This window comes from Hemitrygon akajei, chromosome 14 (genome assembly GCF_048418815.1).
Source record: "Hemitrygon akajei chromosome 14, sHemAka1.3, whole genome shotgun sequence".
Taxonomy (NCBI): Eukaryota; Metazoa; Chordata; class Chondrichthyes; order Myliobatiformes; family Dasyatidae; genus Hemitrygon; species Hemitrygon akajei.
In genome coordinates, this window is record NC_133137.1 from 95,437,998 (window position 1) to 95,460,636 (window position 22,639).

The 22,639-nt window shown below is 42.7% G+C and overlaps 1 protein-coding gene across 1 annotated transcript; it reads right to left on the reverse strand.

The window, feature by feature from the left end:
* Positions 1-201: 201 nt before the first annotated feature.
* On the reverse strand, positions 202-22,619 carry gcc1 (GRIP and coiled-coil domain containing 1). The gene is made up of 3 exons (XM_073066695.1): positions 22,466-22,619; positions 8,550-9,611; positions 202-1,676 (listed from the first exon to the last, which is right to left on the reverse strand). Exons 2-3 carry the CDS (start codon positions 9,573-9,575, stop codon positions 363-365), a joined length of 2,340 nt encoding a protein of 779 aa, XP_072922796.1. The 5' UTR covers positions 9,576-9,611; positions 22,466-22,619; the 3' UTR covers positions 202-362.
* Between the last annotated feature and the right edge of the window lie 20 nt (positions 22,620-22,639).

The following is a 22,639-nucleotide window of genomic DNA, read 5'->3' on the forward strand; positions in this document are numbered from 1 at the left end:
ACAAAGCTTTTTGGCACTAGCATTTGAAGCAGATATTATGGAGATAATGTTGCCAATGAAAGCTTAAAATAACTCGTTTTCTCTTATTTCATGTAAGGTTCATTTCTTTAATCCTCTTAAAATTGCTGCCCAGAGATATGAACCAGTCTACAAAACATTCCATCATTGTAAATATACAACTATCACTAGGTTGGACAGTAGAAGTGACCTTGAAAGTTTTATTTTTAGGTTAATGGCAATGATACCAAGGTTGAGCTTACAAAACCATTACTGGCCCAGCACAACTCTGACAATATCAATGACTTGTAAAAAGTGGAAATTAGAATCAAAGGACAGACAAAAGATAACAAATATTGCACAGATCATCTTTTCCCAGAACTCCACCAACTGGTGGCTTGCTGCTTCATCACACTCTGCTTCTCCTGAGGACTGAAATGCAGAACGGTGAGAATGGCAGTCAGTGTCTGCTGGCGCCCCAGAGCATCAGGCAAGGTCAGGAACCTGTAGATCACATTTTTCACATATTCCAAATTGGCTCCTTCTCGCTTTTTGTCCCTGAGGTGTTTCTGTACCTCATCTTGGAGAACTTCAACATCTTCTTTATGTCTTTCTTTCTCCATTAGGAGACTGTCCTCCAGCTGATGAACTATGGCTTCCATTTGGTGTTTCTGTTTCCTTAGTGTTGTGACCTCAAGCTCCTTTCGAGCCAATTGTTCTGCAAAGTGAAGAAAAGTAGGTTCATTAGGTCCAGAAAATTTAGCAGTCTGTTTCACGATATCTTGACAAAAATCTCCTTGAAGATCATCTTCATTCTGAGGACTGTTCCCGTCAGACCAAATCTTGCTTTCAACAAAGTTTTTGTGACTCAATAGCCCACTGGAGCCTGAACGTAAAGTTTCAGTCTCTCGGTCTTTCTCTGCTAGGACCGCAAGAGCTCTGTCTCTTTGTTTGTGCATTTCTTCTTCCAATTTAATAATTCTTTCATGATACTGGATCTCAACTTTTTCCAGTTCTTTCTTATGAGCCGTTTGGAGTTGGGCAATATACTGTTTATTTGCCTCATTGTCACTTTTGTGCTTAGCCTCCATTTCATCACATGCAAGGCGAAGGGTGATGTACTTCTCCTTCAACTCTGCCAGCTCCTCACGCAAACTCTCCAACTCTTTGGTTGTATTACCATCTTTAGCATTTTTATTTTTGAGAACAACTTGAGCCCTCATCTTATACCGTTCAAATTCTTCCTTCAATTGTTTCAACTCATGTTGATAATAGAAAACAGAAGCCTTCTCTCCATCTGATGTTTCAGTTGTATCTGTAGAATCAACTTCACAAAGCTTCTCCATGTCTAAGGGCTCCTGTGATTTCCGGACTGCCAGTGCCAACAGCTTCTTCAGTTTTTCCATTTTGTCTCTTAAAATATTCACATCCAGGTTAGATTCATCAATGATTAGATCCATTGAGGCTCTGTTGGATGCAGCATTGGCCAACGTCTTGTTCTCCATATCCAATTGTATTATTCGTTCTTTCAGTTTGTGAATTGTCATCTTGTCTTTCTGCTTACCCTTATCATATGTGCCCACAAGCTCAGAAAGTTCAGAGACTCGGTTTTCCAAATTTGCGACGCGTTCCTCCTCCATCTGAGAGAAGTGACGTAGCTGTTCCTGGGCCTGAGCAGCCTGAGCACAGGGAGTGAAGGAAGACAGTCTTAAGAAAAATACAAAATACATAACAATATAGAACGTAACATAAAAAGGAGATTAATTAATTTGATTTCTTTTCAGAATCTGTCAGAAATGTTACTGATAAGACATGCATTAAATTTTACTTAGATGCAATACAATTTTCAGTGAGAGTTTTTTTCCCGTTCTTTAGCTGGTAATGAAAGCAAAAATGTTATACAGCCTTTATTTACCAAAAGTGTGATAACACTAGAGAATGCTGAAGCTTAGCTTTACAGATTTTGAGTATTGAAATAAGCATAGTGGATGTGCACAAAGGCCAGAGACAAAAACAAAAAAAAAAGAATATCCTTTGCAATATACACAAAATGCTGAAGGAACTCAGGCAGCATCCATAGAAATGAACAAACAGTTGATGTTTTGGCTGAGACCCTTCTTCAGGACCGGAAGGGAAGGAGGATAGAAGCTGACAGGTGAAGCTAGGTGGGTGGGTAAGGTAAAGGGCTGGAGAGGAAGGAATCTGATAAAAGAGGCAAGTGGACCATGGAGAAAGGGTAGGAGGGGCACCAGGGAAAGGTGATAAGCAATTGAGAAGAGGTAAGAGGCCAGAGTGGGGAGGGGGAAGGAAATTTTTTTCCCCACTGATAGGAGAAATTAATATTCATGCCATCAGGCTGGAGGCAATCCAGCCGAAATATAAAGTGGTGTTCTTCTACCTTGAGAGAGTGGCACAAGAAGAGGCCATGGACCGACATGTCAGAACAGGAGTGAGAATCTGAATTAAAAAGCTTGGCCACTGGGAGTTCCACTTTTTGAGAATGGAGCAGAGGTACTTGATGAAATGGACTCCCAATTTACGATGGGTCTCACCAATGTAGAGGAGGCTGCATTGGTATCACTAGATACAATAGACAGCCCTAGCTGATTCGCAGGTGAAGTGGTGTCTCACCTGGAAAAACTGTTTGGGGCCCTGAATGGAGGTGAGGGAGGAGGTGAACTGGCAGGTGTAGCATTTTGGCTGCTTGCAGAGATGAGAGTTGGAAGGGAGATTAGCTGGAAGGGGTGAATGGACAAGGGAATCACAGAGGGAATGATCCCTACGGAATGCAAAGAGTAGGAAGGGGAAGGTAAAGGTGTAAAAAAAAAATCACAAACAAGAGAAAATCTGCAGATACTGAAAATCCGAGCAACACACACAAAATGCTGGAGGAACTCAGCAGGCCAGGCAACATCTACGGAAAAAAGTACAGTTGATGTTTTGGGCTGAAACCCTTTGGCAGGACTGGAGAAAAAACAGCTGAGGAGTAGATTTGAAAGGTAGGGGGAGGGGAGAGAGAAACGTCAGGCGATAGGTGAAACTTGGAGGGGGAAGGATGAAGCAAAGAGTTAGGAAGGTGATTGGTGAAAGAGATAGAAGACCATAGAAGAAAGAAGAAAGGGGTGGGGGCAAGGAGCATCAGAGGGAGGCGATGGGTGGGGAAGGAGACAACATGAGAGAGGGACAAGGGGATGGGAAATGGTGAAAGGGGTTGTGTGGAGGCATTACTGGAAATTTGAGAAATTGATGTTCACGCCATCAAGTTGGAGGCTACCCAAACGGAATATAAGGTGTTGTTCCTCCAACCTAAGTGTATTCCAACAGTGGAGGAGGCCATCGACGGACATATCGGAATGGGAATAGAAAGTAGAATTAAAACGGGTGGCCACTGGGAGGTTCCTCTTGTTCTGGTGGATGCTCCCTATGTGACTCCCTTGTCCATTTGTCCCTCCCCACTGATCTCTCTCCTGGCACTAATCCTTGCAAGCAGAACAAGTGGTTCACTTGCCCCTACACCTCCTCTTTAACTATCAGGGCCCCAAACAGTCCTTCCAGGTGAAGTGACACTTCACCTGTGAGTCTAGTTGGGTCAGATACTGTGTTCAGTGTCCCAGTGTGGCTTCCTGTACATTGGTGAGACACGATGTAGATTGGGAGACCGCTTCACCGAGCATCTACACTCCATCCATCAGAACAAGCAGGATCTCCCAGTCTTCTTTCAGCGGGTTGATATCCACTTTGGCCTTGTTTTAGCCTTTAAGAACAATATAATCTATTTTATATTATTGGCCAGCTTTCATTCATATTTTATCTTTTCTCTCTTTATGGCTTTTTCAACTGCCTTCCATTGGTTGTTAAAAGCTTCCCAATCCTCTATCTTCCCAATAATTTTAGCAATATTATAAAACCTCTCTTTTGCTTTTATGCTATCTTTGACTTCCCTTCTCAGCCACAGTCCTCTCATCCTCCGTTTAGAATACTTCATCTTTGAGATGTATCTTTTCTGCTCCTTCCAAAATTCCCCCAGAAAGACCATCCATTGCTGTTCTGTTGTCATCCCTACTAGTCTCCTTCCAATCAACTTTGACCAGCTCCCCTCTCCTGCCTCTGTAATTCCCTTTACTCCATTGTAATACTGATACATCCAATTTTAGCTTCTCCTTCTCAAGCTACAGAGTGAATTGTATCATATTATTATCACTGCCTCTTAAGGGTTCCTTTACCTAAAGGTCCCTAACCAATTGTGTAATTACATAACACCTAATCCATTCTCCGAGTGGGCTCAACCACAAACTGCTTTGAAAAGCTATCTTATAGACAATCTACAAATTCCATCTCTTGGGATCCAGCACCAACCTGATTGCCCCAATCTAAGAGCATATTTAAATCCCCCATGATTCCTATGGAAACATTACCTTTTTTACTTGCTTTTTTTAACTAATGTTGTAATTTGTATTCCACATCCTGGCTACTGTTTCGAGGCATGTACTAGAGTCTTTCTACCCTTGCAGCTTCTTAGCTCTACCCATAGGATTCTCCATCTTCCAATTCTATGTCACCTCTTACTAAGGATTTGATTTAATTTTTTACCAACAGAGCCACCCCACCTCCTCTGCCTTCCCGCTTGTCCTTTTGATACAATGTATATCCTCATTGAGCTCCCAACCATGATCTTCTTTCAACCACGATTCAGAGATGCCCACAACATCACAACTAATCTCAAACTGCACTGCTATATCATCTACCTTATTCCATGTACTGCTTGCATTCACTGTTAGCCCTGTATTGCATCACTTTTATATTTTGGTCCCCTGTTACACTTTAACTCATCTCATTGACTGCATTTTTGCCCTATCATCTGCCTGTCCTTCCTCACAGTCTCACCACACACTGCTTCAAGTTGTTTACCAACTGTCCCATCCTCAGCCCTATCACTCCAATTTCCGTCTCCCTGCCAAATTCGCTTAAACCCTCCCCAACAGATCCAGTAAACCCACCTGCAAGGATACAGGTCCCCTTTGGGTTCTGGTGTAACCTGCCCATTTTATACACGTTTACTTACCCCAGAAGAGATCCCAATGATCCAGAAATCTGAAACCTTGTCCCCTGCCCCAATTCTTCAGCCACTCATTCATCTGCCAACCCATCCTATTCTTACTGTCACTGGCATGTAGCACAGGCAGTAATCTGGCAATTACTACCCTGGAGCTCCTGTTTTTCAGCTTTCTGCCTCACTCCCTATATTTTCTTTTCAGGACCTCCTCCCTTTTCCTAACTATGTCATTGGCACTAATATGTACCAAGACTTCCAGCTGTTCACCCTCCATCTTTAGAAAGCCATGGACCTGATCTGAGACATCCCTGATCTTGGTATCTGGGAGGCAACGTACCTTCGGGAGTCTCTTTCACGTCCACAGAATCTGCTTTCTAACTATGGAATCCCTTATCACTACTGCACTCCTGGTCGGTCATACCCTCCTAAGCAGTGTTATTATTGAGGGGAATGGCCACAGAGGTACTCTGCACTGGCTGTCTATTCCCTTTCCTCCTCCTGACAGTCACCCATGCACCTGCCTCCTGCAACTTGGGGTTGACTACCTCCCTGAAGGTCCTATTCATCACTATCACATTTTCCCGTATGAGCTGAAGGTCATCCAGCTGCAGCTCCAGTTCCTTGACATGGTCCCTCAGGAGTTGCAATTCAGTGTACTTAATGCTGATGTCGTTATCAGGGAGACTGGAAGTCTCCAACAGTTCCCACATCTTCCACCTCCTCTGAACCCACTCTCAGTACATGAGCTGTGTATTAATAGAAAAAAAACTTACTTAGAACCTCTGCTTGTGCTTGTCAAAATCTGACCACTCTAACACTGGCCATATTCCAACAATGGCTGCCCCACGCCCCACTTACTACTTTTTATAGGCTCTGCACTGATTGTAACCTGCCAAAAAGAGCCAAAAGCACTGGGGCTCTTTTTAAATCTTGCGCTGTGTCACCAATGAACGACTCTCATGCTGATTACAGCCCACTAAACAGAGCCAAAAGCACCAGAGCTCTTTTTAAACCCCAATCTGCGACACCAACGAATGACCTCTCTTGCTGATTGCAGCCTACTGAAAAAGAATTGCTCTATTTGGTGGGCATTGTGATGGGATCTTCAAGTTTCATTCGTTATGGACTATGCCTTTAAGGAGAGGGGGAGGGGGAGAGGGGGGGGGAGAGAGAGAGAGACTGAATACAGCGTTACAAAAAGCAGCTGTCTTCTACTGCTGTCTAAGTTACTGTAGAGAGAGGGAGGACGAACTACATGATGAGCAGCAGGTGTTCTGCGCGTGTCTATTTAAACAAGGTCAACTGTTTTTCTCGCAGACACACATAGACTGGTGATGAAAGAGTCACTGAATGAGCTCTTTGAGTGCCCACGAGGGTGGGTTGGGGATCGATCAAGAGAGATCGATCAGTGGTTATCACAGTGTGTGTAAGGGTGACCAGTGTGTCTAACCCTTGCCTGGGTTGGTAGCTTTACCACTTGAAGATGGTACCCTTAGTGTAGTCACATTTGGCTAACTTGAAGGATTCAGAGGACAACGGGAAGATCAAGACGACACCTGTTTATTTGGATTACAAATACCTCTCTCTCACCTCAATTCCTTGGATTGAACTGAACTTTCTTACATACCGTCGTAAGAATGTAACTCTTGCCACCTGAGCTTGAATGAGTTTGGGAACTTTATTTTTACACCTATATATGCATAACACTGCAAACTCTTGGTTTACCTGGTTTAAGTTACTACATTAGTAGTTACTAATAAAATAGTGATTGTTAACAGCAAAACCAGACTCCAGGTGTGTTCTATTGCTGCTGAAACTTTTACAGGGTTGCGTGTACGTAACAGGCATAAAAACAGACTGATGGCTATTAAATTGAAATGATAAACTAAAACAAAAACCAACATGTTCTACTGTGCAGAGGAACCTAACTCAGTGGAAGGAAAACCTAACTCAAAGTTGTATGAAGAGATATTATGGCAGTGACCAACAACTCAGTAAAAAAAATTGTGTTAGGAGCATCTTTAACGAGGCAGAAAATACCAACGTGTGGTCTACTGAAGGGATAGCTTATTGAAGGAATCACTACCAATAGAGGAGAAACTAAAATGGTAGATGTGTGTTAATTAACAAACCTGAAAGCCAGATGATATTTTGGAGTGTTGTATTATTGCAAACTTCAAGTAAGTATGTAGAATGATTTGAAACTGATGTTGAAATTAATGTTTACACTGAGGCACAATATAAATCAGCAAGTCCATGGGTGATGGGTAAAGTTGTCATGGTTTAGCAAAGGATAAGCTAAGAACAGAAGCAAGGAACTTTGATTCACAAAAGCTGAATGATAGGAGGTAAGTAGGCGAGATGTCGAGTGAAGTTAAAGTGCAGAAGCACTGTTTTTCTGTGGAAAACAACAGTACAGTCGAAAAGACTATAATGAAAGACTGAGATGACTGATGTATCAGGAAACAGTTTAGCCATTCTAAAGATAGAGAAGATGACTGACTCTAATGCACTGACTCAGGACAAAACCATAAAATCTCCCAGAATCAGAGGAGAAGTGTAACATTATCATGATTGGTAAATTAACTGGACTATGATGTAGCTGATGGATGTGGTTAATTAGAACTGACAATGTTTCAATTATTTTCACTTTTGACAGACCAATGACAAGAAATTTATATGTTTGTGAATTATCAGTTAAAATTTTTGGTAGTTGGATTTATTTTTTTATCAATGTCCACCTTAGAAGTTATCAGAGAGAAAACATAATCAGTTAAAGAAAAGTCAAAACAGAGTGTATGTCACTAAATCAAGCCACCATCTTGGCAATGGATAATTGAACTGGAAGGCATAAACAGTTACATTAGTTTCCTTCAATTTTTAAGAATTCCAGGACTAAGTAAGGCAGAACTAAATTATCTGTGCACAATGCACAAAACTGCAAGGCATAAACAATAACACGTTTCCTTCAATTTTTAATAATTCCAGGACTAAATAAAGTAGAACTAAATTATATGTGCACAACACATAAATAAAATCAGTAGGTTAAAGGTACTGAGAACCTTTAGTACATATAAGTTAAGTCTGCAAAATGCCTTAGGTAGAAGTTACTAAGAATCATGAAGAGGGTCACATCACCTAAACAAAAAATTTTTTCAATCTTGTTTGAATTAGAAACACATAACACTGGATATAACACTATAGAGCAGATAAGGAAAGCAAGAAGAAAGGGAGCATTAATTTAAAAAAAAACCTAAATGAAAGTCTATTAAAAGAAAAAAGCAAAGACTTGACAAGACTATTCATTATAGGTTGCTGAATTGTGAGAACTAGTAATAGGAAGAGGTTAGCAGAGATAATTTGCTATAATGGGTGTAGTAGCTATCCACAAGCCCAGATATAACCAATGGTGGCGAAAACAGATGATGGTTTATAGTAAATGAACACATTTTAGAAACCTAAATAATCAGTTTCTGGCCATTTGTTGATGGTCTATTACCTTTCTCATTTCCAACTGAAGTTGTGCCTGGTAATGAGCCTTTGTCTCATTCATTTCTTCTTCCAATTCCCTTACACGTGGGTCCGGTCTTCTTTTCTCTTCTTCAGCAAGACGTAGTGCATTCCTCACCTCATCCACCTCCTTGCTCAAATGCTTCACTTGAGACTCACAGTCATCTACTCTATCTGCTGCATGACTTTTTGATGTCAATATATCCTTTGTGTCTTCAAGTTTTAGTTCAACATCTTGACGCAAAGCTCTCTCTTCCTGCAGCAACTTTTGAAGTTCATGAAGCATTGTGGCATGGTCATTCTGCTCGTGGTCTCGTTCATGTTGCTGAGTAATAATTCGTGCTTTGGCCTCTGCTAGCTGTTCTTGGACTTTTTTTATTTCCGCTTCGTATTTGGAGTTTTCTTCTTGAAACCTCTGTGTCAAGTCTTCCAGCTCTTGTCTCATTTTCTTCTTGTCTGTTAAGTAAGAAGCTTCCATTCGAGATTTTTCTTGTGTGACAGTTGCCAAAGCATTTGTCAGTGTTGCCAACTGACTTTTCAAATGCATCTTTTTATCAGTTTCACTGTGGTTTTGCAGTTCCCCACACACAATACCACTTTCAGAGCTGTTAGCTTCGTCACTCTTTGGTGAGCTTCCTCCAGCGTCTGATTCCAAGACCCTATCTTCATTATTTAACTCTCCCTTGCTGCTATTTGTCAAACTAGCTGCTGTGTCCACACTATTCGCCGTCCCTAAACTATCCTCACTATGGACTGAGCTTTGATCATCTCCAATGTCAGAGGCTGCACTGGTAACATGAATGGTTTGTAAACTTTTACCCACTTCCTGCGATGCAGAGAGGACTTTTAAACTGGCTTCTAAAGCCTCTTTCTCTTTAAGGAGGCTTTTGTAAGCCTGGACAACATCTCTCAGCCGTGTCTGGTACTGGAATAGCTGCTTCTTCTGTGTTTCAATGGTGTCCAAAAGCTCTCTCTTACTCGGGCCACCACCAAAGTTTACACCAAACTTCTCCATGTCAATTCAAGGTGGACCTTAAAGCAAAGAATCCATCTGCAACAAGGAGAAAAAATATATACTTAATAAAAACTTGTCATTTCTTGAATAATAGGGAACTAAAGGATATATTTTCCTTAAATTTCTGGAAAACTTGATATAAATGCTGCATCAAAGGTTATCGCAGAAAATCGAAGCTGGTACAAGAGATAACAGATTGGCACAAATAGAATATTGTCAAGTCAAGTCACTTTTATTGTCATTTCGACCATAACTGCTGGTACAGTACACAGTAAAAATGAGACAATGTTTTTCAGGACCATGGTGTTACATGACACAGTACAAAAACTAGACTGAACTATGTAAAAAAAACCAGAGTAAGCTACACTAGACTACAGACCTACACAGGACCTAGGAGCTAGCTGAGAGGGGGAGAAAAAGAGTACAAGCCAATATATGCCTTTTGTTGTTGCTGGTTGGAGTACCATAGAGAGGGGGGCTGCAATTTTTTCAAAAAATATATAAATAACTCAAATGAAGGCATCAAAGATTTGGTCGCTAAATTTGCCATTGACCAAAAATGGGAAAGTAAGCTTGTGTACGAGGAGGGTGTAAAGATACTACAAGGGAACTTTGATAAGTGAGAACTTTGATAACAAAGCTTTGGCAAAGGAATATAAAACAGGAAAGTTCAATATTGTACATTTGAAAAGAAATATATGTAAAAAGTACCTTATTATCTAAATAGTGAGGGATTGCAGAGCTCTGAGATATGTAGGGATTTGGGTGTCCTGGAGCATGAGTCACACAAAGTTAGTATGCAGCTACAGCAAATAATGAAGAAAGCTGATAACAAAATCAACTGAATACAAAAGTATGAAGGTTTTGCTTTGACAATATAGGACACTGCTGAGACTATATGTGGATTACGGCATAAAGTATTAGTCTACTCATTTAAGAAACAATGTTTTATTCTTGTCCATTCACCTTAGTTTCTACAGGTCACTGACCATCACAATAGGGGTAATTTAAAATGGTTAATTAACCCACCTACCAGCATGTTTTTGGGATGTGGGCAGAAACCAGAGCACCCAGGTGAAACCCACTTAGTTACAGGGAGAATGTGCAAACTTCATACAGATTGGACCCAAAGTCAAGATTGAAACTTTAGATTGACCAAGAATGCCTGCAAGAAAATAAATCTCAGGGTAGTATACTGTAGGGTGATATATCTGTACTTTGATAATAAATTTACTTTGAACCTGCATCTCTGATGCTGTGAGGCAGAGCTCTCCTATCTGTGCCAGTACTCATGGGAAGTTTACTCAACAAATATCTGAAACAGTAAGGTTGTCTGTAAGGAAGGATAGGATAGAGAGTCTAGACTTGTATCCACTGAAATTTAGAAGAACAAAGGAAAACATACAGGATCCTGAAGGACACTGACCAGGTGGATATGGGGATAATGAAACAGAGACACCGCGTACAAGAAGCATTTAGGAAGCAATATCCTAGTAATTCAAAGGAGTGCAAGAACAGAATCCCTGTAAGTTTAAGAGGAGCACAGGAACAAAGACTTTGTTAGTGTAAAATGATTGCAGGGTCTAGAATCGTAATGAATTTAGATAATGGAAAGAATCAGTCAATGGTGGTATAACAATAAAACAACCAGAGAGAAGGAACTGGGTACCACTATTGCACTCTGTATCACTTTCATGGACTATCAAATTCCAATTTCACTCAACTTAGTAGTGACAGAGACAAAACAAGCAAGGGAGGAGAAATCAGGCACCAGTCTTGCACTTCAGTCCGTCTATTATTTTACATGAAGCTGAGTCACTGAATCCACATTCTTTGTTTTTCAAGTCAAGTCGCTTTTATTGTCATTTCGACCATAACTGCTGGTACAGTACATAGTAAAAATGAGACAACGTTTTTCAGGACCATGGTGTTACATGACACAGTACAAAAACTAGACTGAACTACGTAAAAAAAACAGAGAAAGCTACATTAGACTACAAACCTACACAAGACTGCATAAAGCGCACAAAAACAGTGCAGGCATTACAATAAATAAAAAACAGGGCAATAGGGCAAGGGGTCAGTCCAGGCTTCGGGTATTGAGGAGTCTGATAGCTTGGGGGAAAACAATGTTACATAGTCTGGTCGTGAGAGCCTGAATGCTTCAGAGCCTTTTCCCAGATGGCAGAAGGGAGAAGAGAGTGTATGAAGGGTGCATGGGGTCCTTCATAATGCTGTTTCCTTTGTGGATGCAGCGTGTAGTGTAAATGTCCGTGATGGCGGGAAGAGAGACCCTGATGATCTTCTCAGGTGACCTCACTATCCGCTGCAGGGTCTTGCGATCTGAGATGGTGCAGCATATGAAATAGAAGCAAGTGCATCCCTTTCGGCCCATCCTGCCTCCTCTGCCATTTCATAAAGTGATGGAAGAGCTTATGTCACATAGAACAGTACAACACAGGAACCGGCCCTTTGGTCCACAACGTTGTGCTGAACTAGTTAAAAAGTAAATCAAATACCGCCAAAAGCTAATCCCTCCTACCTACACAATGTCTATATCCCTCCATCTTCCTCGCATTTACGTGCCCATTTAAATGTGTCCTAAAAGTATCTAATGTATCTGTCTCTACCACCATAGCAGACAGTGCATCTACAACTCAGAATAAAAAAAACTTACCCCTCAGGTCCCCTTTGAATCTACCCTCTCTCACCTTCAATGCATGCCCATTTCTATTCTGGGAAAGAGATATTCCCTGTGTCTTTCCTTTTGAGTAGGTACTCTATACCTCTCATAATCTTACCAACCTCTCAGGCTCTGCCATTCCACAGAAAACAATCCAACTTTGTCCAGACTTTCATGATAGCACATGCCTTCTAAACCAGGCAGCATCCTGGTAAACCTCTTCTGCACCCTCTCCAAAGACTTAAAATCCTTCCTACAGTGGGGCAAGCAGAACTGTATGCAATACTCCAGATGTGACCTAATCAGAGTTTTATAAACTTGCAACATAACCTCGACTTCTGAACTCAATGCTTTGACTAAGAAAAGCAAGCATTCCATAAGCCGGCTTAACCACCTTATTGACCTGGGTAGCCAATTTCATGGAGCTGTGAACTTGGACCACAAGATCTCTCTGCTTAGCAACTGTTAAGGGTCTTGCCCTTACCAGTGACCTGTCTCCTTGCATTTGCCCTACTAAGGTGAAACACCTCATTTTTATCTGGGTTCACTTCCATCTGCCATTTCCCTGTCCACATCTGCAACTGATCTATATCATGCTACATGCTTTGCCAGTCTTCTACACTATCCACAACTCCACCAATCTTGGTATCATCCACAAATTTACTAACCCACCCAGCTACATTTTCATCCAGATTATTTATATATGTATTACAAACAGCAGAAGTCCCAGCACAGATCCCTGTGGAACTCCAGCTCGAATAAGTCCATTCAACCACTACCCTATGCACAAGCCAATTTGGAGTCCAAACAGCCAATCTTCCGTGGACCCCATGCATCTTAATCTTCTGAATTAGACTTCCATGAGGGACTTTGTCAAGCAGCTTATTAAACTCCATGTAAACAACATCCACTGCCCTACCTTCACCAATCTCTCTTGTCACTTTGTCAAAAAACTCCCATTCAAGTTAGTAAGACACCCTCCATCCAGCACAAAACAATGCTGGCTCTCCCTAATTTGCCATGGGTTTCCAAATGCTCATATACACTATCCCTAAGAAACCTCTCCTGCAATTTCCCTATAAATGGCTCCGATCTATAGTTCCCAGGATTTTCCTTTCTTCCCTTCTCAAATAGAGATACAGCTTTAGCCACTCACCAGTTTTCTGGGACCTCACCTGTGGCTAGAGAGGACACAAAAATTCTGGTCAAGGCCCCAGCAATCTCTTCTCTTGCTTCCTTCAATAAACTTGGGTAAATCCCATTCGGCCCTGGGGACTCATCTACCTTACTACTTATTAGGTGGCCCAACATTTCTTCTTTGACCTCTAAATTACCTAACATATTTATACACTCAACAATGAACTCCTGGACCTCCATATCTTTTTCCCTGATAAATGCTGAATCAAAGTACTCATTAAGTACCTCCCTCCTATTTGTCACAAATGTTCCCCTCTTTATCCTCTTACTCTTGGTGTACATATAAAATGGCTTGGGATTCACCTTAATCCTACTAGCAAAGGACTTTTCATGGCCCCTCCTGGCTTTCCTAATTTAGTTATTTTCTGGTTTCTTTATATGTCTCGTGTCACTACAGAACACCTTACAAATTTCTACAGCTGTACTGTGGAGAGCATTCTGACCGGTATAGGGGCTCCAAAGCACAGGATGGGAAAAAGCTGTAAACAATAGACAATAGGTGCAGGAGTAGGCCATTTGGCCCTTCTAGCCAGCACTGCCATGCACTGTGATCATGGCTGATCATACACAATCAGTACCCCGTTCTTGCCCTCTCCCCATATCCCTTGACCCTGCTATCTATAAGAGCTCTATCTAACTCTCTCTTGAATGCATCCAGAGACTTGGCCTCCACTGCCTTCTGGGGCAGAGCATTCCACATATCCACCACTCTCTGCGTGAAAAAGTTTTTCCACATCTCAGTTCTAAATGGCCTACCCCTTATTCTTAAACTGTGGCCTCTAGTTCTGGACTCACCCATCAGCGGGAACATGCTTCCTGCCTCCAGCGTGTCCAATCCCTTAATAATCTTATATGTCTCAATCAGATCCCCTCTCATCCTTCTAAATTCCAGTGTATACAAGCCCAGTCGCTCCAATCTTTCAACATATGACAGTCCCGCCATTCCAGGAATTAACCTTGTGAACCTATGCTGCACTCCCTCAATAGCAAGAATATCCTTCCTTAAATTTGGAGACCAAAACTGCACACACTACTCCAGGTGGGGTCTCACCTGGGCCCTGTACAGCTGCAGAAGGACCTCTTTACTCCTATACTCAATTCCTCTTGTTATAAAGGCCAGCATGCCATTAGCTTTCTTCACTGCCTGCTGTACCTGCATGCTTGCTTTCATTGACTGATGTACAAGAACACCTGGATCTCGTTGTGCTTCCCCTTTTCCTAACTTGATTCCATTTAGATAGTAATCTGCCTTCTTGTTCTTGCCACCAAAATGGATAACCTCACATTTATCCACATTAAACTGCATCTGCCATACATTTGCCCACTCACCCAACCTGTCCAAGTCACCCTGCATTCTCATAACATCTTCCTGACATTTGACACTGCCACCCAGCTTTGTGTCATCAGCAAATTTGCTAATGTTACTTTTAATCCCTTCATCTAAATCATTAATGTATATTGTAAACAGCTGCGGTCTCAGCACCAAACCTTGCGGTACCCCACTGGTCACAGCCTGCCATTCCGAAAGGGACCCGTTAATCGCTACTCTGTTTCCTGTCAGCCAGCCAATTTTCAATCCATGTCAGTACTCTGCCCCCAATACCATGTGCCCTAATTTTGCCCACTAATCTCCTATGTGGGACTTTATCAAAAGCTTTCTGGAAGTCCAGGTACACTACATCCACTGGCTCTCCCTTGTCCATTTTCACAGTTACATCCTCAAAAAACTCCAGAAGATTAGTCAAGCATGATTTTCCCTTCATAAATCCATGCTGACTTGGACTGATCCTTCTACTGCTATCCAAATGCGTTGTAATTTCATCTTTTATAATTGACTCCTGCATCTTTCCCACCACTGACGTCAGGCTATCCGGTCTATAATTCCCTGTTTTCTCTCTCCCTCCTTTCTTGAAAAGTGGGACAACATTAGCCACCCTCCAGTCAGCAGGAACTGTTCCTGAATCTATAGAACATTGGAAAATGATTACCAATGCGTCCACGATTTCTAGAGCCACCTCTTTAAGTACCCTGGGATGCAGACCATCAGGTCCCAGGGACTTATCAGCCTTCAGACTCAACAGTCTATCCAACACCGTTTCTTGCCTAATATAAATTTCCTAAAGTTCATCCTTTACCCTAGTTCCTTTGGCCACTATTACATCTGGGAGATTGTTTGTGTCTTCCCTAGTGAAGACAGATCCAAAATACCTGTTCAACTCGTCTGCCATTTCCTTGTTCCCCATAATAAATTCACCTGTTTCTGTCTTCAGTGGCCCAATTTTGGTCTTAACTATTTTTTTGCTATTCACATACCTAAAGAAGCTTTTACTATCCTCCTTTATATTCTTGGCTAGTTTACCTTCGTACCTCATTTTTTCTTGGCGTATTGCCTTTTTTGTTATCTTCTGTTGCTCTTTAAAAGCTTCCCAGTCCTCTGGTTTCCCGCTCATCTTTGCTATGTTATACTTCTTCTCTTTTATTTTTATACCGCCCTTTACTTCCCTTGTCAGCCACGGCCGCCCTTTATTCCCCTTAGGATCTTCCTTCCTCTTTGGAATGAACCGATCCTGCACCTTCTGCATTATTCCCAGAAATACCTGCCATTGTTGTTCCACTGTCTTCCCTGCTAGGGTATTGTTCCATTGAACTTTGGCCAGCTCCTCCCTCATAGCTCCATAGTTCCCTTTGTTCAACTGTAATACTGACACATCCGATTTTCCCTTCTCCTTCTCAAATTGTAGGTTAAAACATATCATATTATGGTCACTATCTCCTAATGGTTCCTTAACCTCCAGGTCCCTGATCAAATCCGGTTCATTGCACAACACTAAATCTAGAATTGCCTTCTCCCTGGTAGTCTCCAGTACAAGCTGTTCTAAGAATCCATCTAGGAGGCACTCCACAAACTCCCTTTCTTGGGGTCCAGTACCATTCTGATTCTCCCAGTCTACCTGCATGTTGAAATCCCCCATGACAACTGTATCATTACCTTTGTGACATGCCAATTTTAACTCTTCATTCAACTTACACCCTACATCCAGACTGCTGTTTGGGGGCCTGTAGATAACTCCCATTAGGGTCTTTCTACCCTTAGAATTTCTCAGTTCTATCCATACTGACTCTACATCCCCTGATTCTATGTCCCCCCTCGCAAGGGACTGAATATCATTCCTCACCAACAGAGCCACCCCACCCCCTCTGCCAGTCAGTCTGTCCTTTCGATAAGGTGTATATCCTTGAATATTCATTTCCCAGGCCCTGTCTGCTTGAAGCCATGTCTCTGTTATTCCCACATCGTACTTGCCAATTTCCAACTGAGCCCCAAGCTCATCTACTTTATTCCTTATACTTCGTGCATTCATATATAATACTTTTTTGTTACTCCCCTCTCCTTTCATATCAATTCCTATTTCACTTGGCCATACTGTATGATCTCTTCTTGAGCTTTCTACTCCATTGATTCTGTTGTTCTTTTTAACTTTTCATATTTTCACTTTCCCTTTAACTCCATCCTTATATTTCCAGTTCATCCCCTCCCCCCCCACTACTTAGTTTAAACACATCCGTGTTGCAGTGGCAAATCTGTCTGCCAGAATGCTGGTCCCCCGCCTATTAAGGTGCAACCCATCCTTTTTGTAAAATTCATCCCTACCCCAAAACAGATCCCAGTGGTCCAAGAATGTAAATCCTTGCTTCCTGCACCAGTTCCTCAGCCACACATTCAGATCCATTATCTCTCTGTTCCTGCCCTCTCCAGCACGAGGAACTGGAAGCAAACCGGAGATAACCACCCTGGAAGTCTTGCTTTTCAGCCTTCTTCCGAGTTCTTTGAAGTCCCGCTACAGAATGTCCTTCCTCTTCTTCCCGATGTCATTTGTGCTGACATGCACTACCACTTCCGGCTGTTCACCTTCACCCTTGAGGATTCCCTGCAATCGGTCCGTGATGTCCTGGATCCTAGCACCAGGGAGGCAACACACCATCCTTAAATCTCGCCTGTTGCCGCAGAAACCTCTTTCCGTACCTCTCACTATGGAGTCCCCTACTACCACGGCTCTTCCTGATGTCTGACTCCTCGGCTCTGCTTCTGCACCAATTTTCGGCTCGCAGACCTGTCCACCTCTCAGACTGGCAGTATCTTCTGTCCTGACAGCTTCCAAGAGGGTGAACCTGTTTATGAGAGGTACATCCCCTGGGGTCTCCTGTATTTCAAGCATCCTTTCCGTCCTCATTGTCGCCCCCTTTCTCTCTTCTGGTATCCTCGGTGTAACAACCTCACTGTAGGTCCTGTCCAGAAAACTCTCGTTTTCGCGGATGAACCTGAGGTCATCCAGTTCTTTCTTCAGTGCTGCAACATGCTCCTTCAGAAGCTGAATCTGGACACACTTTCCACAGCTGTAGCAGCCGGGTAAAGGTTTGTAAACTCAGCCAGCTCCATCATGTGCACTAGGCTCCCCACCATTAAGGACATTTTCAAGAAGGCAGCACCCATCATGAAGGACTCTCACCACCCAGGACATCCCTCTTCTCACTACCATCAAGAAGGTACAGGAGCCTAAAGACACACCTTCAGCTTCTTTCCCTCTGCCATCAGATTTCTGAGTTGTCCTGAACCCACGAACACTACCTCACTATTTTGTTCTCTTTTTGCACTGTATTTTGTTTAAATATTCTTAATGCTATTTACAATGATATTTATGCATTGCACTGCTGCTACAAAATAGCAGATTTCATGACATGTCAGTGATAATAAACCTGATTCTGGATTCTGATGCTAAGAGAATCGAGGTTAGTTGGCTTTAAGAATACATAGGCATTACCAGACATATGACCAGACAGACAAAGTGAATATGAACAGTTAGATCTTTTGTGTAAGATGTCAGAGAATCTTGCTCCCCACATTCAATTCCTATCACTGGTGAATATGCAATTTCTCTGTGAACACATGGATTTCCACCCATGAAAGAATGAACAATTTCACGTTCTTCGGTATCAACATCTTTGAAGATCTATCCTGGGCCCAACATATTGATGCAATTACAAGAAGACACAACAGCAGCTGTATTTCATTAGGAATTTGAGGAGGTTTGGTATCTCACCAAAGACTCTAGTAAATTTCTACAGATGTACGTGGAGAGCATTCTAAATGGTTGCATCACTGTCTGGTATGAAGGGGCCACTGCACAGGACTGAAGTGACAAACTCAGCAGCTCCATCATGGGCACTAGCCTCCCAGCATAGAGAGCACCTTCAAAAGGTGATGCTCAAAAAGTTGGCATTCATCATTAAAGACCCCCCTCGCCCAGGACATGCCCTCTTCACATTGCTACCAACAAAGAGGAGGTACAGGAGCCTGAAGACATACACTCAATGTTTTAGGAACCACTTCTTCCACTTCACCATCCAATTTCTGAATGAATAATGAGCTTACCCACCTCACTATTCACCCCCACTCTTTTTGCACTACTTATTTAATTTTATTTCTCTATATTATATTTTATTGTAAATCATATTTTTATGTATTGCACTATACTGCTATCACAAAAGAATTCTCATGACCAATGTTCCTTCTAATTTATAATGACCAGTGTGCACAAAAATCTTGTGCTGTGCAATTTTTTTGCCCAGTGACAACAACATGTCTGCACTGAATAATTCCTTTAATAAAAACAGAACAAACCAGTTCTTAAATATGCAAACACAAGGAAATCTGCAGATGCTGGAAATTCAAACAACAACACACACAAAATGCTGGTAGAACACAGCAGGCTAGTCAGCATCTATAGGGAGAAGCGCTGTCGACGTTTCGGGCCAAGACCCTTCGTCAGGACTAACCGAAAGGAAAGATATTAAGAAATTTGAAAGTAGTGGGGGGAGGGGGAAATACGAAATGATAGGAGAAGACCGGAGGGGGTGGGATGAAGCTAAGAGCTGAAAAGGTGATTGGCAAAAGTGATAGAGAGCTGGAGAAGGGAAAGGATCATGGGACGGGAGGCCTCAGGAGAAAGGGTGGGGGGAGCACCAGAGGGAGATGGAGAACAGGCAAACAACTAAATATGTCAGGGATAGGGTAAGAAAGGGTGGAGGGGCATTAACAGAAGTTAGAGAAGTCAATGTTCATGCCATCAGGTTGGAGGCTACCCAGCTAGTATATAAGGAGTTGTTCCTCCAACCTGAGTTTGGATTCATTTTGACAATAGAGGAGGCCATGGATAGACATATCAGAATGGGAATGGGACGTGGAATTAAAATGTATGGCCACTGGGAGATCCTGCTTTTTCTGGCGGACCGAGTGTAGGTGTTCCGCGAAACCGTCTCCCAGTCTGCGTTGGGTCTTACCGATATATAAAAGGCCACACCGGGAGCACCGGACGCAGTATACCACACCAGCTGACTCACAGGTGAAGTGTTGCCTCACCTGGAAGGACTGTCTGGGGCCCTGAATGGTGGTGAGGGAGGAAGTGTAAGGGCAGGTGTAGCACTTATTCCATTTACAAGGATAAGTGCCAGGAGGGAGATCGGTGGGAAGGGATGGCGGGGGACGAGTGGACAAGGGAGTCGCGTAGGGAGCGATCCCTGCGAAAAGCAGAAAGGGGGGGGGGGAGGGAAAAATGTGTTTGGTAGTGGGATCCCGTTGGAGGTGGTGGAGGTTACGGAGAATTATATGTTGGACCTGGAGGCTGGTGGGGTGGTAGGTAAGGACAAGGGGAACCCTATCCCGAGTGGGGTGGCGGGTGGATGGGGTGAGGGCAGATGTGCGGGAAATGGGAGAGATGCGTTTGAGAGCAGAGTTGATGGTGGACGAAGGGAAGCCCCTTTGTTTAAAAAAGGAAGACATCTCCTTCGTCCTGGAAAGAAAAGCCTCACCCTGAGAGCAAATGCGGCGGAGACGGAGGAATTGTGAGAAGGGGATAGCCTTTTTGCAAGAGACAGGGTGGGAAGAGGAATAGTCCAGGTAGCTGTGAGAGTCTGTAGGCTTATAGTAGATATCAGTAGATAGGCCATCTCCTTAAATATGCAAATCATCGCTAACTCCATGATGTCAACACCATCTGCATCAGAAACTAGAAAAGGAAATGTGATTGTGTATAATCATGAAATATACTTAATATGCCAACGAGGTAGAGGCATGTAGTAGAAGATGTGCTAGTAGCGGAAGATGTGCGCACACACACGGACACCTTAGAGGGAACATTGTTCACAACACATGCTAGTGATATTAAACCCAATTCTGAAATATGTGCAGGTTCGTAGACTGCTTGGCCACTCTAAATTGTCCCTTCTGTGTAGGCGAGTAGCAAAACTGGAGAATTAGTGGGGCAGTGGGATATTGTTAACAGGACTGAAATGGCCACTCTTCTGTTGTAAGGAAACATAATAAGCCTGTGTTACAGTCTGAATAATGGTGGCAGCTTAACCAAGGCAAAAGCTCCTTTTATGACTCAAATGTATACAGAGAAATATTACAGATCAAGAGACTAATAGTTATTGGGTATTATACAGTTACAACATCAGTTTGTGGTTGCAAATACAATTCAAAGAATGACACGTTGCCTCTGTTGAGGATATCACTGATGCCTGTGGAAAGGGCAAACTGCCAGAGCTCATTGTTTAGACCAGGCGTGGGCTGTAAGGACTGCTCGACCTGCTGAGATTTTATGCAATGGGACTGTACTTTATATTGATATCCTTTGGTTTTTTGATATTCTTCTTTCTTATGGCCAGTTGGCAGGTAGGTGACCTGTTAGTTCTTTGTGTATGAGAGGGTGGGGTCAGGGATTCTGATGCTACTGTTGCTGTTCCTTTTTGTGAGTGAGGGGTCAGGGTTTGTTTATGTCACCGATTTTTCTGTGGGGGAAGGGTTGGGGATTTGTTGCTCTTGTCACTTTTTACCTGTGAATGACGAGGCCAGGATTGTTACTGTCGCTTTTTTCTGAAGGGGAGGGGGTACAGATATGTGGCTATTGTTGCTGCTTTTATTCCTGTGGGGGAGGTGGTGGGTGATTTTGGGGTTTGTGGGTTTTATTTCTTTCACATGCGGGGGGGTTGATGTATGGTCTTTCTGTATACCATGGCTATCTGCAGAAGACAAATATCAGAGTTGTATTGTACGTGCATACTTTGACAGTAAAATGAACCTTTGAACCTTTGTCCATACAAGGCATTAACGATGTCTGGTAGGCAGATTTCAGAAAGTTATTATTATAAATAGGGACATCAAGGATGGTAATCCCTGGACTATTTCTTGCGCAGTGCTGCTGAGAAAAGAAATGGAGGATAACATGGATTAAAACAAAATAGCAATATTTTAGTTCTAATTTTATATTTCCAGAATCCACAATATTTTACTTAAGTATGTGCTTTCTTCTTCCTTGCTTGTGTCAAATTTTAACCAAATACACTGCTGGAGCTTCAAGAAGCCTTATTTTGTCCACTGGGCCTGTTAACACCCAGGTCTGTCAGTGTGGATTTCAGTTTCAACTTAGCAATTGGTATAAAGATCAAGATTCCTTCTCAGTGCTGTGCTTAGATATCCTGTCCTGTAAATGGGATATTCAAAAAGCCTTTCAAAACAAAGATAAAACATCTATGAGAATGCATTGAAGAGCTTTAGCCCTGTTGTCCTGAGAGTCGTCTCTCAATGGACATCACTAAATTATACGATCACTCCACCATTTATAAAACCTTGTTCGCAATGGCCCACCCTTCTTCAACATTACCAAGACCCTTCACAACCAATGAGGTACTTTTGAAGTAAAGTCACTGTTAACCAAGCGGGAACATCACAGAAAATGCCCCCCCCCCCCCCAAACACACACATACAACCCATGGTGGAGGGGGGCGCTCCTCTTCCAATCACGGGTTCCGAGCAGACCTAAAAGGGCATCTTAATCCCTACAGTGTTCCGTCAGCATCATCCCTCCCCAGATGGACTCCTACAACTCAAAGCCCGCGTTTTGACAACCGACTCAGGACCACCAGTCTCCCCGTCCCTGGACCCGTTCCTCACCCGGATTCCCCCTCCGCTGGAAATTCGACTTCTCATCGAGGTTAGCCTTCAATTCAAGGCACAGCCACGGCGGCCTGAAGCCCTTCGCTAACGTCGCCAATAGAACAAGAAATACGCCATCTTGAGAAGGTCGCTGGTGAGGCGACGTTCCACGTCCCCATTTGACAGTCGGCG

Bases quoted from the DNA above. Each gene is read 5' to 3' on its own strand.
- gcc1 (XM_073066695.1), bottom strand. From the start codon at position 9,575: ATGGAGAAGTTTGGTGTAAACTTTGGTGGTGGCCCGAGTAAGAGAGAG. The intron at 1,677-8,549 runs GTAATAGACCAT...CCCTGTGCTCAG, and splicing joins TTCAGTTGGAAATGAGAAAG to GCTGCTCAGGCCCAGGAACA.